Source organism: Atta cephalotes (genome assembly GCF_000143395.1).
Source record: "Atta cephalotes unplaced genomic scaffold scaffold00002, whole genome shotgun sequence".
In the NCBI taxonomy this organism is placed as follows: domain Eukaryota; kingdom Metazoa; phylum Arthropoda; class Insecta; order Hymenoptera; family Formicidae; genus Atta; species Atta cephalotes.
In genome coordinates, this window is record NW_012130066.1 from 1,568,485 (window position 1) to 1,586,471 (window position 17,987).

Consider the following 17,987-nt stretch of genomic DNA (forward strand, 5'->3'; position numbering starts at 1 on the left):
GACACAGTACAATGATTTTTTATTCTTTACACGTTACATTAGAATTTCTTCGCGGATAAGACTTAATCTATGTCGGAATTGTTAATTTAAACAATTAAATGACTAAAGAACATACATATATATTTACAAACGTAACAAATAAATTATAATCGCGATCTATATCGCGTTAAATAATAATAATTTGCATGCTGTCAGGCACTTCGTCGAATTTAATTGGTACATCTCAAAACACAAAATGTGCGCGTCTAAGAAAATCTCCTATTACAAACGTCTCCCATTACAAATGATGTTTAACCTGGCGTGAGCTAGATGGTAAAGTACCTAAAAGTATCTAAATCTAAAAATATTTCATAAGACACAACGGATCACTAAAATAAAAACTACAAATAAAATATTCGGAATCATAAGAAAATTATGTTTATTAAAATTTTAATCAAAGTAGTAACAATTTTAAACGTTAAAGATATCAATGTGTGTGACATACATACATACCCGACCTAACTCACGCCAGGTTAATTGAAATAAAAAAGAGCAAAGAGAAGAAAGTATATTTATATAAAAGAAATTGATTTTTACCGAGCTACTGTTCTTCAATAGTTGAAAATAAACAATGAAATAACGTACGCTGTTGGTTCTTTAGGAATATGTTTTTCTTCATGTATTGTCTTTTTTCCTTTTTTACTTTATTTTTAGGAATTGTTAGGCCTCACGTAGTAATATATTTATTATGTCTTTTCGTTAAACTTGGTCGAAGTGTACTCATTCTAAATGTACTTCATTTCTATTTTATTTGAAGTTCGCTTCCATGCCGTTGCTTACTTTTAGTGTTATTCCTATTGATGGAAAACATTTTCTTCCAAGTAGGGAACTGGGCAGTCATACTCGCGTATATAATTGGATTGTAGCAAATAGAGGATTTCGCGAGGAGCGCTGGCAGCACCGCTAAGATATGAGAAGTTTGTACCTGCAATCATACACGTGTGAATCACCTTTCACAAGCCGTACATATAATTACATATAATTCTTCACAGCTTGCTGTAAATAGAGAGACATGAAATTTATCGAGTTATTGAGAGACTATCAGTCTGTCAGTCATTAGATTCTGATATGGATAATCAATCACGAGGAAATTGACCTCGTTACTTGAATACAAACATTTTATTGCTTGAGTGTGTATATTGTAATACTGTCTCTTGTTATTTATTTGTCACGTGATTATCGATTTCGACATAATTATAATTTAGAATAATTATAATTTAGAATAATTAATTGATAATTAATTCAAAACTAATTTTATAACAGCTGCTTTAAGATCTTTAGAACATTGGATGTCTCGTGATTGAGAATACTTACGTAAAAATATTGAGTTGCGAGTGCAAGAACGGCATATGGTGACCAAGCAATTAGAAAAGCAAGAATCATTAAGTATACCATCTTAGTAACTTTCTTTTCTCGTCTATTTTTCGCACCTGGAACAAGACAAATAATAATGTCAAGAACAATAATAATGTCAACAAGAATAAATTCTATTAGAAGTATTACTCACCTACTCTTTTTCTTATTTTCCTTAAAGTCTTTATTATGCCGTAATAGCTGCTGATAATTATTGTGACAGGAAGGAAGAATCCAACAATAAATAAAAATCCAATGTAAGTGTCGTTGTGCATATAAGGATCATGTATCTCCCAAGATACGCTGCAGGATATGTTACCTGCTTCCGGACCATAAATTCCCCAATTGAAAAATGGCGGTAACGATAAGGAGAGCGCATACATCCAAACCAAAATCGCCAATATGTAAGCGTGCCTGTAACAATTAATTTCTTAAGGTATTTTATTTAAGACAATTTACGAGAAATATTAACTATTTTTCAAAATTATATCACTAATTTAATATTATAAAGGAAGTAAATAAAATAAGTGAAAAGTGGAAACATTGTGAATAGAGAAAAATTAAGTTTTTCCGTTTTTATGTTTTTTTCTAGATGTAATTTTTTTTCTACGAAAGCGGAAAGTGTTAGTGTATAAAATATTAACGTACTAGAAGAAATTTATAACAGTGCAATGCACATAATTGTAAGATATAAAATATAAATCAATATTAAGTTTTGATAATAAGGTACTACAAAAATTATATTTTACACTTGAATAATGAAGAAAAAAATCTTGGATCTTCTTCGAATAATACCCAATTTTAATTTAAATTAATAACTCTTTGTTAAATAATATTAAAAAAAGAATTTGTAAATTTAGAATATATTCATCGTCTTTTTTCTTCTGTAATAAAAGTTTTTGATATAATTTTTTGACAATATTTTAATTTTTATAGTAAATACTTCGGTGAATCATAGTCAAAATTAAAACTAAAACTAAACTATTAAAGTTTAATTAAAATTATACAAACGATTAAAAAACTCATACCTTAATTTTTCAATTTTGATTTCTTTATTTAATTTAATATCATATTTTAAATTGATTATATAATGAATATTTTTCTTAATTATTTGTTTTTTTCTTATAATGAATTTTGAATTCATCATACTTTTTAATTGAAGCATGAATACATACCGATAATTACTACTTTATAAATAGTGATTACCATCGAATGTTAATTATTTTGTAGTACGAAATTCTACTTCATTAGTGAAATGTTAACTCATTAGTAAAATCACGAATTTACTATTAAAGCGAATTGAAAGTCCGCGCTTTTGCTCGCTTATACTATCACTTTCTCGTGCGTAAAAAAGGATTCCATCGAGGAACAAGAGGATCATTTTTAAGCCAACGTTAATTGCGAAGGTCTGAGAAATAAATGACATGAAAACAGTATCATGATATTATATTTTTTATATCAAAACTTGATGTCCTTGTAATAAATGAAAGATGTAATACTGTAATATCGGTTAATGTATTGAAGTGACTTAGGCTTAATATTGCTTAACATTATATGCAAGTCACTTTATTATGAAGAAAATTAGATTTTGTGAAGAAAATAAAGCAACGGGTTTCACAATGTAATACTACTTAATCCTAACATTCTTTTATCATTTAAACATGTTTTATTACTTCCATCTTCCGTACATGTAATGGGAGAAATGGGATAGTGTGATACAAGAGGAGAGTGTGATACAATTAAAATCCATTGCAAACTCATGCAAATTACATTTTAAAGGTGTTAATGACTTTGTAGATGTGATGAGCAACATCACTTCCCGGAGAATGTTCCGATGAAAGTGTGCGATAGAAAGTCGAGGAATGCACAAGTTAATCATTTCTCTCTGTTGGCAGTTTTTGTATTATGATCGTTACGTATCATCGTGAAAAGAAAAAAAATTATTTTTCGGAAGTAAAACTTAATGAACAAAAGTGCTTTTTTTTACTAAAGATGTTTCTTATGTTAATCATAAATTTACAGCATTAGTTTTTCAGAACATGTTAAAGATAAATTGATCAGATAAGTAAGACAAATATGCATATATACACCATAAAAAATAAAATGTTAATTTTAATTTAGAGTTGTATAGTGGACTTTCTGAAACATGCAAAAATGTTAAATTAACACAAAAATGTTAATTTCAACATTTTTGCATGCAGAAAATCCGCTATACGATTGTAAATTAAATTAACTATTTTATTTTTTACTTAGTGTATAAAGTAAGTGAATACGATCGAGAAATTACATTTATGTGTGTGTGTGTGTGTGTGTGTGTGTGTGTGTGTGTGTGTGTGTGTGTGTTTGCCCACATAAAATTTTTATACATATAGTTTTGTTCTCTGAAAAGTATGCATGGAAGAGAAATCGACAATCTTTTTACCTTATTGATAGTGTCTTCATCGGGCATGTGACTAATAGGAATCTCTCCATTGCCATTACTGTCAGATTACCGATACTGGCAAATCCCATTGTAGTCATAAACCATGCGTACCTAAAGTTAGAAAATTGATTTGATTTTTGTAATTAAAAGAGTGAAGCACATTACAAAGCAGATTATTTGTAAATTTATCTTGAGATCTCTACGTGTTTACGTTCTTTATAACTTTTATAATGACTCGAGATGCATGTTATTAAACTCTGTTACTGCTTTTATGAGCTTTTCAGAAGCCAAACTAATTATCTCTATTTTTTGTGAATTTTTTCAATTTTATCAATTTTATCACTCAGAACGTTGATTAATATATAATTTCATAAATTTTCTTTATTTTTTACTTCATTTCATAACGCTGCAAGTACTTCGAAGCATTCTTTGATTGATCAATTCATAAAATCCTTTCTTCTGATTAATCAACAAAACATTTGTAGCGTTAAACGAATCGCTAGTAGATTTAATTATCAAGATAAAATTATATTTTTTTTATGTAATAATGATTAAATAATAATAAGGTGTATACCATAGACACACTTCGTGACTCCAAAACCATTCACCTGCAATGGCCGATGTCATTGTAAATGGGTTTCCCAGTGCAGCAACTAAGAAATCTCCAATCTGTCATAGTAAACATAGCAAGCATTACAATATATTTTATTTTTTTTATTATATTTTGGAACGTAGCCTAAGAATTCAATATGTATGTTGTTTGATAATATATTATATAAATAATATGTAACATGAAAACATTATATTATATATTATATATTATATAATATATTATTTGATTATATATATATTAATCAAATAACATAAAGTATAATTATGCACTTAGAGCCGGTATCTCCTGAGGTAAGTTGAATACGTTACACTATTTTCATGTCATATAAATACATATTATTTATATAATATATTTCAAACAACACACATATTGAATTCTTAGGCTACGTTCCAAATATACTTTGAATAAAAGAGTTAATTCATAGGCGACTCATAATCGATTCTTATATATATTTCGAAACTGTCTTAACTTAAGTAATATTTTAAAATTATATAAATATAACTTAGCACCGAAAGACTATCGTGTTTTCAGATATCACAAACCTGTATTTATTATCAAAAAGAAGAAGAAAAAGTCAGATGTAATGTCTTAAGACAGATTTTGAAATAAGAACCGATCCATAAATTAACTCTTTTATTTAGACTAAAGTTTTAGAATGTAGTCATAATATCTAATTAATTAATAAATAATAGGTCGGCGTGCAGAAATATATCTTGTATATAAACAAGATTTCACTATAATATCAAGAAACTATTTTTCAAAGTTATCAGAAGTTAGCTCCCATTGCGTCTTATCAAGCGGTGTAAAGCTTTTATTTCACATTGCTCGAAGAGTAACCACTGGAGTATACCACTAGAGAATTGTTCTATAGAAAGTTCAAAACAAATACGAAAACAACACGAATTTCATTAAATATCTTCAAATAAAGGATAATTAAAATTAGAAAAACAAATTATCAGAGTATCAAAATGTATAATATTAAAAACTCTTATTGTTTTTACAAGATATAATATATAAGAATAACTGAAATAACCATTATTATTGTCGTGGTAATTAGTACAACAAATGTATTAGTATAAAAATTGCACACTTTAATGTCATAGTCACAATGATATAGGCAGTTAATTGTTTATATTATTATGGCTGTAAAATCATATTATTAAATTATATTATTATGATATTAAAGTGTGGTATACATTTTTTATGTGCACTAATTACCGTATAGGCTCTTTATTGTTCTATTTCAATTATTCTTGCAAATTAAAATTAGATTTAAAGATAATAATAAACAAAGTAATCTCAATTTTTTTTAAGAAATGTTCCGTATTCCTTTTCTAAAATAAAAAACATGTTTCTATGTTAGATTAATATCTTTTCATAATTTTACGACTTTTTAAGTTATATTTTTAAACAATTTTTTATAAGATCGTTATTTATTATTAGAAAATAATTTAACAACATTATTATAATTATAGGATTAAAACAGATTTACATTCTATAATTGAAAATTTTGAGTAAAATTCATAAATTACAAGAAAAGCATATGGCGTTTGATATTCAGAATCTGTTACAGTTCTCAATAAACATTTTTCTCATATTCATATCATTAATAAAGCATCATTTTATCCTCATTATCAATTCACCATGTGATATCATTAAAAAAATTCTTAGCTATGTGATGAAACATAGCCGACTGTCACATATACCTAACTGTTTTATCCTTATTTCCTAACTAGGAGCGACTTGACATTTCGAAACATGTTCTTCTAATGCTTAAAATATCCGCTTAAGTAAAAAGTCTCGTATTAATTATTTGCGATTATTTCAGCAGAAAATTGCGTAATAGAGCTAATTAGACAGGAAATTTAACATTCTTTCAAAAACCAATCGGATGGAAAAGACGTAATATATAAAAGTACCCTTCGTTCGATATATTTGCAATTTTATAATATAATTATATTTTATATACAAAATTTGTTAACAGTTTTTGCAAGTAATAAATTAATAATTTTAGATTTAATAAAATATAAACAATTATATTGTGAAAATATATTAAACTTATAGTAAACTTGAATTAAAAAAAATTTATTTAAAGCTAGCTTCACAGGGACTGCTCTTATATTTAAGATTATCTTAAGTATAATCTTAAGTAGATGTTATAAGTCAATCATAAGATTTTATTAGTGTTTTAATATACTGTCTAAAAAAATTTCAAAATAAGAAACTATGAATACCGACCTTAGAATTAAAATAATAAGCAAGGTAAACTCCGGCCACGCTGGAATTTACACCGCAGAAATCAGAAAAAATAAAAGGATTGGGGGGGGGGGGGAGAGGGATAATTTTTCTGCAACTACTCTGTTATCATGCCTTTATTATCATGTAATATTAATGTTATATTAGTATTGTGTTATGATTTCAACTTCTTACATATTACGTTCATAAGGAAATTATTGTGAGTTGAATCGATATTTGTCACTGTAATAAATAATATCATCATAAATTATAATCTACATAAAATGATTACTGTGTAAAAAGACTGGTTATTTCGTGATACATACGTGAAATAGTGAAGCATGTTATATGGCACAACTGCTTTGCTTTCATATTCTTTGTTTAGTTTGTCTTGTATATCTCATCTGTTTCGGCTATATGGCATTTTTTAGAGGGAGGGATTTATGCCCAAAGCATACAAAGTGCGCAAATTGAATTAGTGCACTAAATGCATTATATAAAATATGTACCTCATGTCATAACACTTGTAATATATGTAGGAAGTATAAATATTATTTATTATTTCATTTTCTTATTCTTTAATAAAACTTCATAAACACATTTTATAAGTTATTATGTCATTTTATCATTTTGTCTTACATGCATTATTGGTAAATTTTTCATGGCCGTACATACTCCCTCTCGCCCTCCTCTTATGAGTAGCCGTAAATTCCATCCCTTATGAGATATACGGCAAAAATGCAAGAGTTTCAAAAAGTTTATTTTTTATATATAATATAAAAAATAAATATTTCGGATTTCTAATATTTTTTTTAGTAGTAGACAATACAAAATTTTTAATGATATAGTTCGTTACTTTAAATATAGTAAAAAATATTTAATAAATTAAGTTTTTGATAGGTGCGGCGTATATACCGAAGTTACCCTAATAGTATTTTCGAAAAGATTTTTATAGTTTTTTTTATCTTAAATATTAACAATATTTTTAAATCTTCTTTTTCAAAAAAATAATATGTATTTACTTATAATATAAATTACTTACCTATCTAAATATTTATATAATTATACATCATAATTATACAGTGTATATAAAACATGAATGTAAAAACTTGTTTTAAAAACATTATTTAAATATTCGTATTGTACTGTGATAATTATTTACTGATAATATTATTCCAAAACGCAACGTTATTAATCCGTATTATATTTTGCTTAATCAATGTAGATTTATTTTAATTCCACTATTCCATTTATTTTAATTTTCCCACAGCAAGGTTATTTATTTTATCTTAGATATCTTTGTTTATAAAGAATTAATATTGATACTTTTATTATTTATTTTTAATATAATACTGCTTTGATAGCTTTACTAAATATTCTATTGTGCTGAATCATATTTATCAAACTCCTAATCTTTATATTTTTGTATGATTTTTTACAATCTTCATGGAATATTATAAATAATTATATAAAATATAAAATTATATAATAAATAATAATAAAATTCTATAATATATAAATTTTATTAACTTCAATAAATTACCCAAATATAACTTTAAAATAATTAAGTATTTGAAAATTTCATTACTGGAATAAAATTGTTATATAAAAAATAATTTCAAATCTCATACTTAAGAATTTACATTTCTAGCTTGATTTTAAAATTAAAAGGCAAAGAGAGCGAGAAAGAGATAAATAAGAAGAGATATCTCCTGTATTTTCTCAGAAAAAATCGACGTCGCAACTTTATAAAAAATACATGAATGAAAGATAGCTTATAAATTTAGAATAACCTGTACTGTAACTATAAAATTAAAATATAATATTCTTCTATTTCTAATACGAAAAGTGAAAATTGACTAATTTGATATCTGTTTAGTTAGTTGAGTCGAGTTATTGCCATGATGTATTATATTATCATGCTCCATAATGTTATATTGTAATTTTTATTATAGAATGAACAATCAAATTTCTCTCTGTATTTGCAGTATATATCAAATTAGATTACATTACAAATTAAATTGGTGTTTACTACTTTACTAATTTTAACTTTACTAATTTACGAATGCAAATGTCGAAAAAATCTATCCATTTTCATATTGCTTATAATGCCAAGAATTAAACATCTGTTACCATTTTTGCATTGCCATGAGGCAATACGTATTTTCGCAACACATTGCCGTATGTGAAAATAGAGCAGCGATTTTAATTACAGAACGGATGTCATTGTAAACTCTCTTATATACTATGGAGCGTATTTTTTTCCAGGAAAAGTTCCATAGGAAAGGTTTCTGACCTGAAAACGTAGGAACAAAAACATTTTTTGTTTTTTATTACAGATTTATTAAAAATCAAGGTTCTAAAACTTTTATAAAATTTTCTTATTAAGCCCGAGAGGTTTCGCAGTTCAAGTTAATAAAGCTTCAACTAATTGTTTATTTACTTCAGTTCAATAAATATAAATTTGATGTAAAAATATATTTATGTGTGTTTTAAATTACATGTTTTAAAATTGACTCAATGAATATTATTCTTTCTCATTTCTTAAAGAAAGTTAAATGTAAATTTGACAAAAACATTGCCAAACATATCGCTATTAACGATTTTGACTATTCTTTTTTAAGATACGATTACGAATATAATATAGAAAAATTATGGAATTAAACGTAAGAAATTGTCAAAAATAAATATCATTAAAGTCGCACTTTGATATTTGTAAAGATCATTCGGTAGATTCAAACTTTCTCTAAGTTTTATTTTTGTTATAAGAAAATTTCACAATTTTTTAGTCATAACGCAGAAGTTGTATAAATCTATGAAGCTATCTTTTGTTCACGCATTTTTTTATAAAGTTGTAACATCAATCTTTTCGATAGAGATAATTAATTTCCATTTTAATCACTATTCAGAAAAATCAAATTTAATTATTAAACAGCTTATTAAATACTTATGTATTATTTAATATATTATTTTATGTATTATTTATATTACTTAAACGGTATTACTTAAACTGTAATATGTAGATTATTTAAATTATTTGTATAAACTATATTTTGAGAAAGTTAATAAAATTATTCAATCACTCGTTATATAAATAAAAGATACTCACGACCATGTTGATAAGGACCACGTTGTTGGGCGTCCATAATACATTGGCGTTCTTGAGGACTGTTATTATGACTAGAAGATTTAAGAAAAAACCAAAAAACCGATAAAACCTAAGGCGATCGCTGCAAAAATATAGATATCGATTGATAGTTGTTCCTCGACACTCAAGTTCAACGACATATTTCTTATCATTGTATAGGACTTTCGGTGTCAATCTTTGGCGAACGGAAACCTCACTCCACGGCAGGAAGAAGAACGAAGCTCGATGATTTGATGAGAAAACAGTATCAATGCGTTTGCATCGTCGGATAAGTGAAAACAACTCAGACGAGCGATGAACGTGGCGTGTCCGTCGCAGTCGCATTAATTAAAACCAGAGTTTCAAAGTCAACCCTTATATAAAGCTCGTTCTAAGCCGCTCTCCCGCCACGCACCCCTCCTAGTCACTAATCCGGCGGAAACCAACTCCCAACGTGAAAAAGCAGGATCATGCGCATAGATCAATCGAATCCTTCTATTATCAGGGACGGCGAAGTAAAATTTTTCAATGTATGGAGTTAGATAGATTGAGGGAGAAGAGAGGAAGGAGGAGAGGGAAGAAGATAATAAATAAAATATATTTCCTTATACATATCTTCTCTACATACTATGTACAAAAGTAGCTCTAATTTTATTTTTTTAAATAAAATTATTAAAGATATCCTCCATATTTAACTTATCGACCTTTCTCGATAAAATATACAAATATACAATGTTGCAATATGATTTAAACGTTTTTGTTTCATTATCAATCGAAGATGACTTTTTCAATGATATCTTAAATAAGAAAATCTTTCATTCGAACAAGTTGATGTAGGAATCATTAAAAGAAAGCGAATAAATTTTATGTATTCTAGTACAAGATATCTGATCTCGGGATTGTCATGTAAAAATTACACTACATCCTTCAAACAATGCAGTGACATTTTTCGTATGTTTGTAATTTCTAAATTACAATTTCTAATTTCTAAATTTCTCCCCGACCAAATATCATACAGATATGAAATTCAATATATGAAATTCCATATATTGAATCAATTGTATGGAGTACAATCATATTGGAATCGTCATGCTTATTATATGTTCTAATACGCTGTTTTTTTTTATAATTAATAGGATTTATTTTGATGCGATTTTATCAATGTTCACAATCCTCAAAGCCAATTTTTGAACTTTAACAATTTTAAATTTAACAGTTTAAAAGTTTTAATTCGTATCTCATCGCCTTTTAATTTTAATTGATGGAGAAACGAAAATTTAATTACCATCAGAGTAATTAGATCATTTATGTTAACATTACTTTAATTAATTTAACTAATATTTTCACAACATTTAATTACTAAACGAAATTAGCTAATTATAGATGTATCTGCAATTTTAGTTAATTGGATCAAGATTAAAATTAAACTGTAGAAACGGGCATTAGAATTGGAAACTTGTAGAACGGGCATTAGATATATAAAAAAACAAAGATTAAAACTGAATTTAAAATCTAACATTAGTAAAGTAATCTTTTACATACGTCAATCGGTTGGAAAGAATTTTGATTTTGATCAAAGATCCAAAGTCTACGTTATCTGCAGAATATATTTTTCCGTTTGCATTCCGTTTACATATACAATTTAATTTGATATCATCACCATTATAGTATCGTAGTCATTGTGCAGACAATTGCGCGTCTTCATGCAGATGAAATTCTACCTATTTTGCTCGAGTTACAAGACACGCCATCTTGCAAAATGATAGTTATTTTCTGCGGAAGAACGCGACGTTCTTTGATTCTCTGCGTGTGTAAATTTATTTAGCATTCATCAACATGTCATAAGATACATTTTTCATTCCTCTCCCTTTCTTGTAAAAAATTAAAAGTCTTAAAGAACAGTTAAAAGATTTATGTATGTAATATACGGAATTAATATCAATGATGCCCAATAATCTTTTAATTCAACAAATAAGAAATAAAAAACAAAGAAATTCGAGTTCGGTTAAAATCATTTCTCACTTCAAACGATTCAATTTTGAAAGATTTTTTAATAACAAAAATTTCAATAAAATTTAGATGCTTAATTAAATTCTCGTTAATGAATAATTGTTTTCAATAAAAAAAATTGTTTAAACAAGTGGCGATCTGGAAGAAAAAATGTCGTTCGTTATTCGTTATAATAGCTCAACCATTGTTGTAAAGAGATTATATTCGTTAATAGTATATCACGATGATAAAGGTTGTTACAATTTTTGCGAATTCCTGGATTAAATTGCATCAGTCACACATGAAAGAAAATCTCGCACAAATTCGTGTTTTATGCTGTTGTCAGTTTTTTAAACGAAATCTCGCAACGTGTTAGTTACGTATAACAATCGTACCTTTTATCGAAACACTAAGCCAATTCGTACATAACTATATTTCAGTCTACGTTGAAGATTAAAGAGGCAGCTACGAAAATGATTCATGTTATCAACAAAGAACTTGTGTAATAATCATTCCTTTGAAAATATTCCGCAATTGATTAAAGAATTAAGTAAAATAATGTATTATTTAAATTAAATTAGGCATTTTTTAAATGTTATTATTATAATAAAGAAAGGATATATTTTTTAAAGTGTAACATTTAAGTAATATATTTAAAATCTTTAAAGAATTCTTTAATATAAGAAATATCGGCTAAGATATTAAGAAAAAAAAGATGAAATAATATATAGTAGTAATTGTAATAATCACAATAGTAATATATTGATTATATATGTATATATGTATTATATATGTATTAATGATAATAATATATATTATAATAAATTAAATATATATTATCATTTACTGAGTGTTAAATAATTTTTTATATATAAAATATATTTTAAAAATTAAAGAAGATATATATATATATATATATATATATTCTTTATTTAAGAAAGATATTAAATAACTTAGATTGTTAGTCGCCGGTCAAGTGAAATATTTTAAATTTAGTTCGATCGAATTTACTACGTGTATTATGATACTAAATTTTATAGGAAAATATCTTGCATAACAAAATATCTGAAATATAAACTTAATTCTGAAGAGTTAACTCTAAAATTATAAACTAAAATAACTAAATCGTAAATACGCATCAAACAATACCTTACAATAGTTTATGATTCTAGAATTAACTGAAAATAAGCAAATTGCAATACATTTGGAAAAAAAAACTTCCAGATTAACAAATAAAACTTTAAAATGAGAATGCATAGCTTATATAAGAATCGATTCGTTTTCTGTGAATCCTTGATCAATGTATGCCTCAGTTTTTTAAGAAGATGAGAATGGAGATTTAAAGATTAGAATTATTAGATGAATGATAATCAGTTTTAGAAATATTTCATTTTACATTTAAAAATAAGCTTTAAAATAAGTCTAATTCTCTAAAGTGAACGTTAAGTAATAGCGTTTTTCTCTTGGGATACACTGAGTGCAGCCTTGCATCGCACAAGTTGTGTGTAAGCACTACAGTCAGTTACACTAGAGTGGTACACACCAGCGTACATTACTTCATTATTGCATTAAAATCCTGTTCCCGCTTGATTTCAATTTTCAAATGTCACACTGACTCTACACCATCCCTTTGAGATGGTGTAGCAAAATCCTATTTCATGCATAAAATTTGCAGTACACCATAGCCGTGGAAGTACACTGAGTGTTGCATTAGTGGGCGATAGTCAAGAGAAAATATTATAAGAGATAAATCCCTTTTCATAAAAAATTATAAGATCAAAAGAAAGATCATAGCTCTTTAGAAATTTGTAGCATCATAATTATATTCTTTACTTGTTTCAATCATTTAAAAACATTAATCAATGCATATATTTGTGTGTATTAATGTTATATTTAATATTATCGCTTACAATATAAAGAATTTTCACGGCAATATTTATATATCATTTTACATATCCTCGGTGTCACTGTCCGAATCTTCTGCCATTGCCTGTCGTGCCTTCGTTTCGGCTTCAGCTTTTAAATCTGCTGGCACACGTTGATGAATTCCTTTAGTATGTGCACCAACCCAACTCATTTCCAATTCGAATTGTTTATCCTTAAGTTCATCATGGACAAGGTAGATAATACGAGCAGCTTCTTTAACTAAATCTTTACAAGTCATTTCTGATAATTTCAATTTTTCAATTTCCGTCTTAGCTGACTGTTTTGCTTTACCTGTGGATAATATCACAAAACATCAATTTCTGTATGGCTACTATTCATGGTCTATTTTTATTTCAAGATCATTTTAAGTAACATCTTGTAATACTGCTTTGTGATTGATTTATAACATTTTAAGATTGTACTTAAGTTTTAAATATAAGACTAACTTTGAATATAGTTTACATTCCATCTTTTTTTAAAACAGACCTTTCACTTACCTACTGCACAGCCATAATAACCATATGATACTCCTGATGGGTCAATCATATACAATGTTGGACCATCTGTCTCATAAGCACTGAGCAGGACAGAGCAACCATATGGACGTACAGCAGAATACAAGGTATACGCATGCATATACATAGAAACTCTTTCGTTTAAATATTTTAATGGAATACCGACTCCATATTGTGCCCTGTAACTAGCAGCCTCTGATCTCGCAGTCTCTGCGATCTGTCTTGCATCTGATATTATACCAGAGACTGCCATACCAACGTGTTGATCTATGTTAAATATTCGTTTATTAGCACCTGGTTCATAGAGCTTCGATGTTACTATCTTTTCAATAGCAAATACTACGCCATCCTTTCCTCGTAAACCAATAACTGTTCTATAACAAAAGATAACATACATAGGCTGATATTTATATTTAAAAATCTTAATTATAAGTTTAAGATGTCATGAATCAATCAGAAACTTATATTCATATATTTAATTATATTCGATTCTTATATTTAAAACTGTCTTAAATGTAGTCTTAAGACATCATAAATCAGACAGAGCTGTGTATTATCATCGTAAGATTTTACTTAAGACAATCTTGATACCAATGGACTACTGCATACAAATGAAGTGTAGGCATACGTGCATGTATTCTTTCTTATTATATATTTTAGATATTCTACATGTCGCATTGATTTTCAGTAGGACATTATTGTGCGCGAATACTATTCCAATCGATATTTATAAGACTTCATGAGGAATAATACGAGAGAAACTTACCCTCCATTTTCTACAGCTTTATGCGCGTATTCCACTTGAAATACACGTCCGTCCGGTGAAAATTGCGAGGCGGACAAGTCGTACTAGAATGAAAGTGAGGTTAGGATTTTGAATGTCAGCCGTATTAACGTGACATTTTTGCGATCGTGTATTGAACAATGTGCAGGAATACTCACTCCTGTGCCTATAGAACTCATCTTTCAGAGAAAAAGTATAAGAAACAACGTTAGCAGTCGAAAAATGAAAAATTGTTTATGCGTTCGATGCGACGTGACCAGGCGAAAATCAAACAAATCAATATCTACGGTAATCACTCGTCACCGCGTCTCGCATACGTCACCGCGACTTTGAGGTTAAGCAGCTGCGTGCTTCTAGCGTCACTTGGTGGCAGAAATTGCAAGGAAATCTACGTGGCGCCAGCGGCAATAACGAAAAGAAAGTTGTGAATTTGTCTTCAACAAAGATTGTTATAATTTTTAATACAATGACATAAATATAATGGAAGAAACCTATCACAAATTATTTCAGTTCTGTATGTATTTACATACATGGAGTGGTAAGTGAGATTCTCCGTCAAGTCTATTCGCAATTTCTTTTATATATCGCTAGTCTCAGTTTTTCAAAGATAAGCAGCATTGCAAACACTGCTGAACATTGTAGCTTGTCCTTACATAAAAAGCTCTGTTTGCGTTAATTATATATTCGATTTATCTAGAAATTATTGAGAGTTGTTTGAATTAAGAAAAAAATTGTGTCTCAAATAATGGTTGCATTCGGGTTTATTATTAAATATGCAGAATGAATACTAAAAGATTTTAACAGATGGTATTCTTCACAAAAATTCAAGATGAAAACTTGATATAATCACATATCCAAAATGAGATTCTGCATCAAAGATACAGAGTATTAAAGGAAAAATTTTGAAAACCATTCGAATTTTGATGAAATTTCATTGTATGTATATGTTTAAAGTCATTTAAGGGGTAAACTGCTGAAGACACTGCGATTTGTTGAAGTATTAATTGGACATTATTTAAGAAAATTGTATATTATAATAAGCGGTATGAAATGCATTACTGGCATTGATGAGCTTATAGGATATTAATAGGCATTATTTGGGCATTACGTGGGCATTAGTGGGCATTATATAATTGATCAGCGATTTACCTCTTAGTTTCAAAATAAATCAAAATAATTCGAATGGTTTTCAAAATTTTTTTTTCAAAATTTTTTAATACCTTGTATTTTTAAAATTATAAGCTATATAATCATATGAAATTTTCGTCTTAAATTTGTGTGACAAATCATTTCTTAAAATATTTTATAGCGTACTTATTACATATACCCTGTGTGCTTAGCTAGACTTAAATAATTATCTAATCGAATCATCATTGATCGACGTTGATAATCAAAATCTACATCAATTCGACCAATAATTTCTGGATTATAATTATGTGATACATTAAATTTATGCAAATTACAAACTATTTTCATATACTGACCATATTGAATCACATTATATTATCTATATTGTTAATTATGTATGATAATTCTGTTTAATTCTATATATTTAATTACTTCTATTTAATAATTCAATAACACATAATTCAATAATATAAATTAATAACGATATATATGCGTATGTGTGTATATAGGACAATAATCAGTAAAATTAAATGATTTTCTTAACATATTTTTTAGAAATTTATAAAAAATGTTATCAAATAAAAATAGTTTTTTGTATAAATACTTAATAACAACGCATATAAAATGTACGAAAGATTGTATAATGATTTTTTAAATTTTATATTTTCTCTTTGTATAAAATCAAAGCTATAAAATGTAATTTATAATAACTCTAAAAATAATCTTTATTTTCTTATTAATAAATGAATTATTAATATAAATAAATTAATAATAATTAATAAATTCTTATTATGTTTTTACCATTTTTCGTATAAGTTATCATCGAACAAGTATAATTCCAATTATGGCAATAAAAAAAAAATAATTTTTGCAAAAGATTAATAATTCTAAAAAATATGTTTATATAAAATATTATTTTGTTGTGCGATTTATATAGCTTATCTAAGAGAAAATAAGAATTATGGAATGTTTGATAAATATTTATAAGTAACATTATCGTTTTTCACTTTGTAAGAAATTATTTAAATTCTCTTTTTTGCAGCTGTATTCTGGTGGACATTCCTCGATATTGCCATACTCAATCGCCTTCCGAAATTCTGCAATAGTCTTCTCATAATTGGATTGTGCAGGTAAACTTCTACGGAAAATGCAAATTTTATATATAGAATATTCGCTGCTTTATTTTCGCAGTAATGTTGTGCATTATTTTCTATTTGATTGTCCATATATATGATATTTCTTTTTCAAAATATTTAATTTTAAACATTAAATAATTTCTGATTTAAGAGGAAGCACACACTCAAAAGAATAAAAAAGATATCTATTTTTACGAATTTTTTTTCGAAAACTATTAATTTTATTCAAATAGGTTTTGACCAATACACTTATATTAGTGAATGTTATATAAAACTTTTAATAAAAAATATTAGCAAATAACATTGTTGGTTCTAATAGCAATAATGCTTTACAATAATGGTTACGGTTTAGTTTTATCGTAGCTTTCATTTAGTTTATTTGAAATAAAAAATCTAAAAAGTTCCTGAAAAATACATTAATAGTCTTTGTCGCAAGAATTTTTTTAGAATCATAGCTTTTCTTTATATGATCAAAGTACAAACAATTTTTTATGAAAAATTGCATCTTTAAATTCTGAAATTTGCCATATTGTCAAAATTAAGAATGTCTAAAATTGCCTAAAACGACAAGGACAAGATTTATTAATATATTTCAAAATTATTGGGTTTTAAACAAACTGTTTAACAGCTATGGTTACTATAAACCGCTATTGCTATTGGTTGTAATACTTGTGTTGGCTTTATTTGTTAATATTTTTAATTAAAAATTTTATATTCACT

At 26.9% G+C, this 17,987-nt stretch overlaps 3 protein-coding genes across 3 annotated transcripts in view; all 3 read right to left on the bottom strand.

The window, feature by feature from the left end:
* Positions 1-781: 781 nt before the first annotated feature.
* Positions 782-9,950, bottom strand: LOC105622685 (rhodopsin-like). The gene is given in 7 exon segments (XM_012204101.1): positions 782-964; positions 1,354-1,469; positions 1,547-1,806; positions 3,815-3,925; positions 4,389-4,483; positions 9,772-9,872; positions 9,875-9,950. Coding segments are annotated over 7 exon segments (942 nt in total).
* A 3,699-nt stretch (positions 9,951-13,649) lies between these two features.
* Positions 13,650-15,279, bottom strand: LOC105619744 (proteasome subunit alpha type-3). Its single transcript, XM_012201266.1, has 4 exons — positions 15,162-15,279; positions 14,986-15,068; positions 14,202-14,593; positions 13,650-13,995 (listed from the first exon to the last, which is right to left on the bottom strand). The coding sequence occupies exons 1-4, from the start codon at positions 15,180-15,182 to the stop codon at positions 13,727-13,729; spliced, it is 765 nt and encodes a 254-aa protein (XP_012056656.1). The 5' UTR covers positions 15,183-15,279; the 3' UTR covers positions 13,650-13,726.
* A 1,845-nt stretch (positions 15,280-17,124) lies between these two features.
* LOC105619755 overlaps positions 17,125-17,987 on the bottom strand; it is a 2,366-nt gene continuing 1,503 nt past the window's right edge. The window contains exon 4 of the mRNA XM_012201276.1: positions 17,125-17,269. Within this exon, the coding sequence (XP_012056666.1) occupies positions 17,125-17,269 (145 nt within the window). The remainder of the gene's footprint in view (positions 17,270-17,987) is intronic.

Bases quoted from the DNA above. Each gene is read 5' to 3' on its own strand.
- LOC105619744 (XM_012201266.1), bottom strand. From the start codon at position 15,182: ATGAGTTCTATAGGCACAGGA. The intron at 14,594-14,985 runs GTAAGTTTCTCT...CTTTTGTTATAG, and splicing joins AAAGCTGTAGAAAATGGAGG to AACAGTTATTGGTTTACGAG. The intron at 13,996-14,201 runs GTAAGTGAAAGG...TATTATCCACAG, and splicing joins TTATTATGGCTGTGCAGTAG to GTAAAGCAAAACAGTCAGCT.